The sequence below is a fragment of the Sinocyclocheilus anshuiensis genome, unplaced genomic scaffold, assembly GCF_001515605.1.
Source record: "Sinocyclocheilus anshuiensis isolate Anshui unplaced genomic scaffold, SAMN03320099.WGS_v1.1 scaffold217, whole genome shotgun sequence".
NCBI classification, from domain to species: domain Eukaryota; kingdom Metazoa; phylum Chordata; class Actinopteri; order Cypriniformes; family Cyprinidae; genus Sinocyclocheilus; species Sinocyclocheilus anshuiensis.
In genome coordinates this window covers 1,643,581-1,656,187 of record NW_015536538.1, presented here as the reverse complement: position 1 = coordinate 1,656,187, position 12,607 = coordinate 1,643,581, and the positions used below count along the sequence as shown (strand labels likewise).

Genomic DNA, 12,607 nt, shown 5'->3' with positions numbered 1-12,607 from the left:
TGTGTGTGTGTGTGTGTGTGTGTGTGTGTGTGTGTGTCTGTGTGTGTGAGTGTGTGTATGTGGCCCGAGGGAGCAGATGAAGGCTACTGTGTTATAGGAAGGGAGGGAGATGCTTTATCAACAAACAGCAGCAGGCAGACAGTGTGTGTGTGTGTGTGTGTGTGTGGTTGCTGCAGCAGCTGATCGCTATAGCAACACAAAGAGCCTGTCATGTCAGCTGATGCTGTGACCTGTTTCACCCACCATTGATCCCAGATCATATTTCCACATCTAGTTAAAGTCCAACCAATGAAAACATATTCATATACAATAGTAGTGTTTGTGTAGGTAATATTAAACAATAGTCATAATTTCATTTCAATGTACAAGCTCCTCCTGAGCAATTTGTGAGCAATGCGTGCTCTTATTTTCTGTGAGATGTGAATAAAGGTCTCATTTAGTCACAAAAAGACATTGATGAAATGCATCTTGTGTCCTGAATCTTTTCTTTCCCATCTCTCTCTCTTGCAGACGTGTGGCATTTCCTCTCAGCAGAGTTTTAGGAGTGAAAGATCAAGTTCGGTTGAAAGTCGCTCCTGCCTCAAATTTAGAGGCATTTTACACTAAAAACAGCAGACAGCCGACACAGGTGAGTACACACACACACACATTCAAAAAACTTCATTCTGTATGATTTATAAGCTTTTGTACCCTTGGGGACCACAATTTAGGTCCCCACCGTGACACGAGTCCCCAGGAGTCTGTGTGTAGTCAGGTTTAAGTCCCCACCAGAATATATAAACCTGTACACACACACACACACACTCACACACACACATTTACTGAGCAATCTAATGAGGACATACCATATACATCTGTTGTTTTTAATATAATTTTTTTTTACATTTTCATTCCGTGTATTATTTTTTTATGTGTTTTAGTGCTTTGAGTATTATAAAGATACATTACAAATAAAATATATTATGAAATATAATTTAATATAAACATATATGTATAGAATATATTATTATTATTATTATTATTATTATTATATGCTATTTGGCATTGGCTAATGAAAAAGCATTTTCAGCCCAGTGTTGTTATTGTTAAATAAAACTATTAAAATCATTTTCAGTAATTTAAATAAAGCTAAATATTAGATACACAACTAAAACCAAAATAAAAATAAATAAAAGCTAAACTGAAAAATATAAAAAATAATAAAAATGCAAATGCACATAACAAAATTACTAAAACTAACTAAAATTAAAATGAAAACCACAATAAAAAGAAATGAAAGCTACAGTAAAATATATATATACAAATAATAAAAATGACAAAAGCACATAACAAAATGACTAAAACTAATAATCAAATTTAAAAAATATGAATAAATACTGTAATATTATATAAATATACTGTATAATTCTATAAAATACTATACACTCTAAAATATTATACTGTGTAAATACTATAAAAGTATATAAATAATACAAAAAAAAACACTATTTTTAGCAGCATCTTTTAGAATTTAAGAAACAATTTTATGTATGAATCATTTTTACCTTTAAATCCACAAATATCTGGGGACAGATATTTTATATTCTACAGTACAATTTTATTTTTGCAATAATAATATATTTCTTTACTGATTAGTTTGATTTTTATAATTGAAACATTATTATTTTATAATTAAAATATGGTATTGAATCCTGTATAATTAAAGAAGTAAAAAGAAACCTCTTTTAATAATGAAGAAAGCACTAATATCTGGGGACAGATTCGTCCCTGAAGTAAACCAACACCTGCACTCGTACAAACACGCATTAAACACACGTATGAATCTACTTTCATTTATGCAAACATACACTGAGAGATTATTCTCCAACAGTTGTTGTTTTGCATCTTCCTTTCCTGGAAAATCCCATAGTGCTTTGTAAACGAGTGTGTGGATGTGTAACCACATCCGGGAAGAGAGCGAATGCGTTTTTAACAGACACATGGGTAACTCAGAACAAGCTCCCTGATTAATGAAGCTTGATTCAAAGAGCAAGAAATTCATTGCAGTATGACACTGTTGAAATGCTACAGGTGACGTAAAAATGTGCTTCATGTGATTGAATTGAACTGGTTATTTAAGTCAAAAATATGATTTGATATGACTGAATTAGGTAAAAGTAGGTTTTTATAGGTGAGATCTAAAATGAATTCAGTTCATATGAAGCTTATAAAGGCAGTAAGGAAAGAAAATATGCATTATATATTTCATAATGCAAGAGGAAGCTGCACAAACAGTGTGTTGTAAGGAACCTGATAGTGTTGACATTTCTTTTGGACGTGTTCCCCATTAGCGTCTTTTTCTGAAGTTCATTTCATTATTTTAATGTCCTCGTTTTTCTTGGCAGATTAATTTTTGGTTATAATTTGCATCATTTATATGGAGGAGTTTGCTGCATGTAAATAGGCTTCACGTTAGTAACGTATATCTTACTGGTATTCTCGTGTCTGCTTGTTTTTTGGCTCTCATACACCATTCCGTTGTAATTATAAATAATATTTACATAACTGAAAAAGGTGTAGGCTGAAGTAGAAGCTTATTTTACCTTTTTATTTTATTCATTATTAATTTTATTCATATTATTATTATTATTATTTTATAATAGAATAAAATAATTTTATTCATAATATTATTATTTTATTATTATTATTTTATAATAGAATAAAATAATTTTATTCATAATATTATTATTTTATTCATAAATATTATATTTATGGCCGAAGAAAAAGCATTTTAATGAAAATAATTTGTAATAATTGATTTAAAGCTAAATACTAGATGAAAAACAAAATGAGGGATGTTGTCTTGGCAGCTAGTTTAAGTGGAAGTAATTACTAAAACTAAATTTGAAATAAAAACAAATGACAAAAGCACATAATAAAATTACTAAAACTAACTGAAATTAAAATGAAAACTGAAATAAAATTAAATTAAAGCTACACTGAAATATATAAAAATAATAAAAATGAGAAAAGCACATAACAAAATTGCAAAAAAGAACTAAAATTAAAATGAAAACTGAAATAAAATAAAATTAAAGCTACACTGAAATATATAAAAATAATAAAAATGAGAAAAGCACATAACAAAATTGCTGAAACTAACTCAAATTAAATGAAAACTGAAATAAAAATAAATGAAAGCTACACTGAAATATATAAAAATAATGACAATGAGAAAAGCACATAACAAAATTGCTAAAACTAACTCAAATTAAAATGAAAACTGAAATAAAAATAAAATAAAGCTAAACTGAAATATATAAAAATAATGACAATGAGAAAAGCACATAACAAAATTGCTAAAACTAACTCAAATTAAAATGAAAACTGAAATAAAAATAAAATAAAGCTAAACTGAAATATATAAAAATAATGACAATGAGAAAAGCACATAACAAAATTGCTAAAACTAACTCAAATTAAAATGAAAACTGAAATAAAAATAAAATAAAGCTAAACTGAAATATATAAAAATAATGACAATGAGAAAAGCACATAACAAAATTGCTAAAACTAACTCAAATTAAAATGAAAACTGAAATAAAAATAAAATAAAGCTAAACTGAAATATATAAAAATAATGACAATGAGAAAAGCACATAACAAAATTGCTAAAACTAACTCAAATTAAAATGAAAACTGAAATAAAAATAAAATAAAGCTAAACTGAAATATATAAAAATAATGACAATGAGAAAAGCACATAACAAAATTGCTAAAACTAACTCAAATTAAAATGAAAACTGAAATAAAAATAAAATAAAGCTAAACTGAAATATATAAAAATAATGACAATGAGAAAAGCACATAACAAAATTGCTAAAACTAACTCAAATTAAAATGAAAACTGAAATAAAAATAAAATAAAGCTAAACTGAAATATATAAAAATAATGACAATGAGAAAAGCACATAACAAAATTGCTAAAACTAACTCAAATTAAAATGAAAACTGAAATAAAAATAAAATAAAGCTAAACTGAAATATATAAAAATAATGACAATGAGAAAAGCACATAACAAAATTGCTAAAACTAACTCAAATTAAAATGAAAACTGAAATAAAAATAAAATAAAGCTAAACTGAAATATATAAAAATAATGACAATGAGAAAAGCACATAACAAAATTGCTAAAACTAACTCAAATTAAAATGAAAACTGAAATAAAAATAAAATAAAGCTAAACTGAAATATATAAAAATAATGACAATGAGAAAAGCACATAACAAAATTGCTAAAACGAACAAATTAAAATGAAAACTGAAATAAAAATAAATTAAAGCTACACTGAAATATATACAAATAATAAAAATGAGAAAAGCACATAACAAAATTGCTGAAATGAACTCAAATTAAAATGAAAACTGAAATAAAATTAAATTAAAGCTACACTGAAATATATAAAAATAATAAAAATGAGAAAAGCACATAACAAAATTGCTAAAACGAACTAAAATTAAAATGAAAACTGAAAAAAAGCTCAAAAGGATGTAGACTGAAGTCTAAATCAGAAGCTTATTTTACCTTTTTTATTTCACCAATTTTTGTCACTTTCACTACTAAATTTAATCTATATAAAAGATACAAAAACAAAACCGTTATCAGTTAAATTTCATAAGACATTTATGCAACTCAAAACTACACCTTTGATCAATTAAAACAATTGTTTCATATGTTTCATGCACAAATTATTGATTCATATATTGTAAATATATAATTATATAATTAAACTGATAATTAAATTAATAATAAAACATTAAATAATTACATTTAATTAACAATGTTATTTTAGATTTATGTGAATTATTAATTTATAGATTTATAGAAATAGGATTATATTACTAGATAATATAATAATAATAATAATAAATTATAAATGATATAATTATTCAGGTAAATATTTTGTTTCACTGAATTTTTAAATGTGTGTGTGTTTCTGTTTTATGTGTCTTTGTAATGAGGATTGTTTGGGAAAAGAAACGTGTAAAGTGGCAGTTTCACATGCTCAGGCATGAGTTATAATCTGTGGTAATCATTATCACAGATGCTGTCAATAGACCTATTGTATTGGTCTTATTGAATTATTGTTCATTGTGAAATAATAGCTCATGTCACTGCATTAATCCATCTAGAATGAGATCTCCAGCCTGGTTAACCAGTGCAACCTGACTCACAGACAAGTGGAGACCTGGTTCCGTAACCGCAGAAACCTGGACCGACCCAGCAACAGTAAGAAGTTTTGCGAGGCCAGGTAAGTTCACCTTTTGATAATATCACAATCATAGTTCCACAGAGAACTGATCACATGGCCCTGCAGCATACTGTATCTGCTGAATGAAATACAATACTTTGTGCTGCCGATTCCAAAAATAGTGTCTGTTTCGCTGGAGCACGTCACACTTTCACTCAAAATGTGATGCATTTTGTCGCATTTTGCTTTTGACAAGCTTTTGTAAGGTCAAGAAGTCTCATATTCTCCTTAATCAGCAGAAACACATCACAAACACACAGTTCCTGTCTGAATCTGAGCCACATCACAACTATCTGTTCAGTTCCCAGCCAAGCATGACATTATTTTATGCATAATCATGATTTCAAGGTCAGAATTATGGACAGTGATGGAGAAAATGCAAACACGAGCCTGATGTTTTTTGCTGCATCTGTGGGCGTTTTACTGCATCCAGACAGAAAATGACAGATTTTGTGAAAAAAATCAATACATGCTAATTGTGTAAATTGCATCAAATGCATATTAAATGCAGATTGTAAGTTAAATTATGTATTTTAAATACTTCTGACATCAGAAACTTTTGACATTGACTGCTTTTTTTATTTTGATAAATGTATTATATATATATATATATATATATATATATATAATTTGAAAAACCTTCTTACTTTATAAAAAGTCCATTGTCCATCGTGAAGGAACGTTTTTATTGATATTTTTATATATTAATATTAATATTGGGTCTTTTTGAAAGTCAATCAATCAAATCACTTCATTGTCACCATACACATATATCTACAATAATCTTAAGTAATACTTTTAATCCATTACCATTTAAATCACCTTTAATCTTTTTGTAGTTCACATAATAGTCCAGCCCTGAGAATGTATTTATTTATTTATTTAAATTTCCATGTAGTATTCCATGTAGTCTCTCAATAAATATGAGCATGTGAAATGGAATTATAAAATAACTCCATTTTAATTGTTACATTGTTGTTGTTATATATATAAATGCTCACCAAGGCTGCATTTATTTGATCAAAAAACTTTTGACATTTGACTGCTTTTGTTACTTTGACATGTGCATTAAAGTTGATGCAAATAGATACAATTTAAAAAACCTTAATTCTTATTTTGTGAAAAAACTGTCCATGATGTAAAGTTTTTGTTGATATTTTTGAACTCAGCATCATCAAATTTTGCCAAAAAAAATAAAAAAAGCAGAAATGGTATTTCAAGATGCAGAGCTGTGTAGTAAACCTGTTTCTTCATACTTCATATCTTTTGTTTCCCCAGCTGGAGGTTTGTGTTCTACCAGCTTGCTTTCACCGCGGGATTGGCGTCTTTAATTAACGTGAGTAGACATTTGAAGTTTTATTCCCTCGTGAACCCGAGTGTGTCTTGGGCTTGGTGTCTTTTGAGTCGTCTCCTAATTAGGGTCCCCTAGTTAAAGTCTAGTTTACTCAGAAACCTTAAACGCTTTAAAGCAACACGAAGGAGGGCTTGAACAAGCCTGAGCTTTGTTGTTTTGAATGCACGTGGTTCTAATGTTTTTCTGAAACACAACACAAGCCCTCGGGACTCGGTGTGCTTCTCGCTGTATGACTGGCTCTTTTGTTGTCAGACGCTTAAAGGAAGCAGTTTTGATGTCGGTGTTTGATTTTAATGGTGGTTGTGTGAAAGTGATTTGTCACGCAGTGTTTGTCTTCCTCATAGACGCCCTGGTTCTGGGATCAGAGAGAGTGCTGGAGAGGATTTCCTCAGGTGGATATTTTTCCATATTTTTTTTAAATAAATGAATACCTTTATTCAGTAAGGATGCATTAAATTGCTCAAAACAGTAAAGGTAAAGACATTTATAATGTTACAAAAAATTTCCATTTCAAATAAAGGCTGTTCTTTTGAACTTTCTATTCATCAAATAATCCTGAAAAATAAAATGTGTCAAGGTTTTCTCAAAAATATTGAGCAGCACAACTGTTTCCAACATTGATAATAATCAGAAATGTTTCTCACATGCTCAGGCATGAGTTATAATCTGTGGTAATCATTATCACAGATGCTGTCAATAGACCTATTGTATTGGTCTTATTGAATTATTGTTCATTGTGAAATAATAGCTCATGTCACTGCATTAATCCATCTAGAATGAGATCTCCAGCCTGGTTAACCAGTGCAACCTGACTCACAGACAAGTGGAGACCTGGTTCCGTAACCGCAGAAACCTGGACCGACCCAGCAACAGTAAGAAGTTTTGCGAGGCCAGGTAAGTTCACCTTTTGATAATATCACAATCATAGTTCCACAGAGAACTGATCACATGGCCCTGCAGCATACTGTATCTGCTGAATGAAATACAATACTTTGTGCTGCCGATTCCAAAAATAGTGTCTGTTTCGCTGGAGCACGTCACACTTTCACTCAAAATGTGATGCATTTTGTCGCATTTTGCTTTTGACAAGCTTTTGTAAGGTCAAGAAGTCTCATATTCTCCTTAATCAGCAGAAACACATCACAAACACACAGTTCCTGTCTGAATCTGAGCCACATCACAACTATCTGTTCAGTTCCCAGCCAAGCATGACATTATTTTATGCATAATCATGATTTCAAGGTCAGAATTATGGACAGTGATGGAGAAAATGCAAACACGAGCCTGATGTTTTTTGCTGCATCTGTGGGCGTTTTACTGCATCCAGACAGAAAATGACAGATTTTGTGAAAAAAATCAATACATGCTAATTGTGTAAATTGCATCAAATGCATATTAAATGCAGATTGTAAGTTAAATTATGTATTTTAAATACTTCTGACATCAGAAACTTTTGACATTGACTGCTTTTTTTATTTTGATAAATGTATTATATATATATATATATATATATATATATATAATTTGAAAAACCTTCTTACTTTATAAAAAGTCCATTGTCCATCGTGAAGGAACGTTTTTATTGATATTTTTATATATTAATATTAATATTGGGTCTTTTTGAAAGTCAATCAATCAAATCACTTCATTGTCACCATACACATATATCTACAATAATCTTAAGTAATACTTTTAATCCATTACCATTTAAATCACCTTTAATCTTTTTGTAGTTCACATAATAGTCCAGCCCTGAGAATGTATTTATTTATTTATTTAAATTTCCATGTAGTATTCCATGTAGTCTCTCAATAAATATGAGCATGTGAAATGGAATTATAAAATAACTCCATTTTAATTGTTACATTGTTGTTGTTATATATATAAATGCTCACCAAGGCTGCATTTATTTGATCAAAAAACTTTTGACATTTGACTGCTTTTGTTACTTTGACATGTGCATTAAAGTTGATGCAAATAGATACAATTTAAAAAACCTTAATTCTTATTTTGTGAAAAAACTGTCCATGATGTAAAGTTTTTGTTGATATTTTTGAACTCAGCATCATCAAATTTTGCCAAAAAAAATAAAAAAAGCAGAAATGGTATTTCAAGATGCAGAGCTGTGTAGTAAACCTGTTTCTTCATACTTCATATCTTTTGTTTCCCCAGCTGGAGGTTTGTGTTCTACCAGCTTGCTTTCACCGCGGGATTGGCGTCTTTAATTAACGTGAGTAGACATTTGAAGTTTTATTCCCTCGTGAACCCGAGTGTGTCTTGGGCTTGGTGTCTTTTGAGTCGTCTCCTAATTAGGGTCCCCTAGTTAAAGTCTAGTTTACTCAGAAACCTTAAACGCTTTAAAGCAACACGAAGGAGGGCTTGAACAAGCCTGAGCTTTGTTGTTTTGAATGCACGTGGTTCTAATGTTTTTCTGAAACACAACACAAGCCCTCGGGACTCGGTGTGCTTCTCGCTGTATGACTGGCTCTTTTGTTGTCAGACGCTTAAAGGAAGCAGTTTTGATGTCGGTGTTTGATTTTAATGGTGGTTGTGTGAAAGTGATTTGTCACGCAGTGTTTGTCTTCCTCATAGACGCCCTGGTTCTGGGATCAGAGAGAGTGCTGGAGAGGATTTCCTCAGGTGGATATTTTTCCATATTTTTTTTAAATAAATGAATACCTTTATTCAGTAAGGATGCATTAAATTGCTCAAAACAGTAAAGGTAAAGACATTTATAATGTTACAAAAAATTTCCATTTCAAATAAAGGCTGTTCTTTTGAACTTTCTATTCATCAAATAATCCTGAAAAATAAAATGTGTCAAGGTTTTCTCAAAAATATTGAGCAGCACAACTGTTTCCAACATTGATAATAATCAGAAATGTTTCTTGAGCAGCCAGTCAGCATATTAGAATGATTTCTGAAGGAGTAATGATGCTTTGATGCACAGGAATAAATTACATTTTACAAAATATTCACTTAGAAAACAGATATTTGAAATTGTAATAATATATCACAATTTTCTTTTACAGTATTTTTGATCAAATGAATGCAGCCCTGGTGAACAGAAGAGACTATATATTAAATATCTAAATATATATTAGACTCATACTGTAGGTTTGTGCCGATATGAGTCATATTTTAGCATTATCAGAAAAATCTACCTGTAATGTAAAGGTGAATTTCAATATTTTTTTCACATGGATGCTGGTTTTGACAACATATTTACAATTGCAGTCTTATAATTTCTCATAATTTTAAAAAGGCTTCTGCTTTTGATGAAGTTGATTTTTTTTTAAATTTTTATATTTTCCATTTTCATTAAACATTTGAGTTAGTTTTTGTGATTTTCTTGCGTGTTTGGTCAAATGTATTCATTTATTACTGTTATTATTTGTGTAAACATGTCTATGTAGTTTTTAGTCATTTTTATTTCAGTTTTAGTCATTTTAGTACATCAAGTTAAACTAAATAAAAATGAAAAATGAGAAATTAAAATGTGAGATGTTGCCTTGGCAACTAGCTAAAATGATTAAAAAAACATTTTTTTTGAGTTTATTGTATTTCAAGCAATGAAAAAGCTTTTTAGTTACCTATAATAAGCCTGCTGTGAGCCCTGTTTTCACTCAGGTCCTGTGTTTGTGTCTCTAGCCAGTTCAGGACGCTCATTACTGGTACTACATGCTTGAGCTGGGCTTCTACTCGTCTCTGCTGCTCTGTGTGTCTGTGGACATTAAGAGAAAAGTAAGATCTCGCACAATAGTGTCCCTCAGGGGAGTTATTTGCTCTCTGAATGTTTTATGATGACCTCGTGTGTGTTACCTGGTCAGAGTTTCTCTTTCAAAGCGAATGTCCTTTTAGAGCTGCTCAATTATTTACTTTGCTAGCTGCTCACCTGTCGGCTAGCAAAATAAAGTTAAATATACGTTAAAATGTATTAACATGAATCTTCAGTTTAATATTTTAACATTCTTTGTTGTCTGACGACTGTCACACAGAGTAACATATTATTGCTCAGCGGAGACTTAATTGAGTTTTTAGTTGCATTTCATTTAAATATCGCACTTTTATTTTTAGTTCCTCCTTTGGAGAACTAAAAGTATCCACAACTGAGTCAACAGTTGTCATCCATTAAGAGTTTAGAGCCATTTGATGAGGAATTTTTGAGTTCATATTGAGATCTCTGTCTTTTGATTGAGACGTTCGTCTCTTGAGCACAGTTTAAGACCTTGTTTGAAATCCTCTGAAGTTGTATACTCAGGTTACTGAGTCTTTTAGAGGAGAAACATCTCAGAAAATGTGTAAAAGTTTCCATTTGCTCTACATTTGATCTCATTGCTGTGTTGGAGAAGTTAAAGAGAATTTCATCACTCAAGCTTTATACTATGACAGTGATAAATATGGGCTTGTATGTGTCATATCTCAGAAAAATCTACCTGTAATAGCAAGGAAAATGACAACATTTCTATGTGGATGCTGGTTTTAACCACACAGCAGTGAAAAGCTTGGAAACTTGAGTTTATATTTCACCCAAAAATGAACATTTTCTGAAAATTCATCATCAGATTTGGAGAAATGTGTGATTCCATCACTTGCTCACCATTGGATGCTCTGCAGTGAATGGGTGCCGTCAGAATGAGAGTCCAAACAGCTGATAAAAACATCACAATAATCCACAAGTGATCCACACCACTCCAGTCCATCAGTTAACATCTGGAGAAGACAAAAGCTATGTGTTTGTAAGAAACAGATCCATCATTAAGATGTTTTTAACTTCAAACAATTGCTAAAATACGAGTCCATAATCTATAATCTATAATAACTCTTCCTCCAGTGAAAAAGTGTTCTGGTGTGAATCAGGAGAGAAATCTGCACAGATCAAGCACCGTTTAAACAGCTCTAAACAAATATGTGGCTGGATTTTGATGTGAGAGACAACAGGAGATGCACTTTTTCACTGGAGGAAGCGTTGTTATGGATAATAGTCTCATATTTAAGTTAACAACTTCTTAATGATGGATTTGTTTCAGCTTTTGTCTTCTCAAGATGTTAACTGATGGACTGGAGTGCTGTGGATTACTTGTGGATTATTGTGATGATTTTATCAGCTGTTTGGACTCTCATTCTGACGGCACCCATTCACTGCAGAGCATCCATTGCTGAGACACTGATGTAATGCTACATTTCTCCAAATCGATGAAGAGACAAACTCATCCTAATCTTGGATGGCCTGAGGGTGAGTACATTTTCAGCTAATTTTTGTGTGAACGGTTTCTTTAAATGCTTGAAGGATTGAGAAATGAAAGCGATTTCGTGTGTGGTTTTCTTCCTTGATTGTGTCAGCAGCACATTATCTATTGTCTAGACAGATTTGTCGTTCGGTTGTTTCAGGTTTCATTTCCTGTCAGTACCGCCCACCATAATATCAGTTACTGATATTCTTTTGCCTTCTTCCATTAATTCTGCTTTAGGATTTCAAAGAACAGATCGTCCATCACTTCGCCACCATCTTCTTGCTGGGTTTCTCGTACTGCTCCAACTACATTCGGATCGGGACCCTGGTGATGCTCGTCCACGACTCCTCTGACTTCCTGCTGGAGGTACGAGCTCGACCGCTGAGTCACGCATTCATGCTCAGAAACAATGAGTCTAACACGGCCAGAAAAATCCCCATCTGATGATTTCACTCCTGTTTCCTGTTGGTCACACCTGTTCATTCACAGTAACCTTTACACTTGGTTTTGGCTTTATGACGTTTTGTGCTTTAGAGTAATTTGGATTTTTATGTGCTTTCACAACTTAAAATGTACAACTTCAACTTAAATTATTTATTTCAGTTAGCTTTACTTTTATTTGTGAATTTTCAGTTTAATTTTAAAGTTTTTGTATTTTTTGTGTGTGCTTTTGTTAATTTTCTTTGTTATAATTTGTTAATATATATATATATATATATATATATGTG

The 12,607-nt window shown here is 31.0% G+C and overlaps 1 protein-coding gene across 1 annotated transcript in view; it reads left to right on the top strand.

Moving 5' to 3' along the window:
• Positions 1 to 12,607, top strand: part of LOC107696307 (ceramide synthase 2-like) — a 20,290-nt gene that overhangs the window by 4,535 nt on the left and 3,148 nt on the right. The window contains exons 4-9 of the mRNA XM_016496597.1: positions 511 to 628; positions 5,173 to 5,291; positions 6,570 to 6,627; positions 6,990 to 7,037; positions 10,297 to 10,389; positions 12,117 to 12,245. Coding sequence (XP_016352083.1) covers positions 511 to 628; positions 5,173 to 5,291; positions 6,570 to 6,627; positions 6,990 to 7,037; positions 10,297 to 10,389; positions 12,117 to 12,245 — 565 coding nt within the window. The remainder of the gene's footprint in view (positions 1 to 510; positions 629 to 5,172; positions 5,292 to 6,569; positions 6,628 to 6,989; positions 7,038 to 10,296; positions 10,390 to 12,116; positions 12,246 to 12,607) is intronic.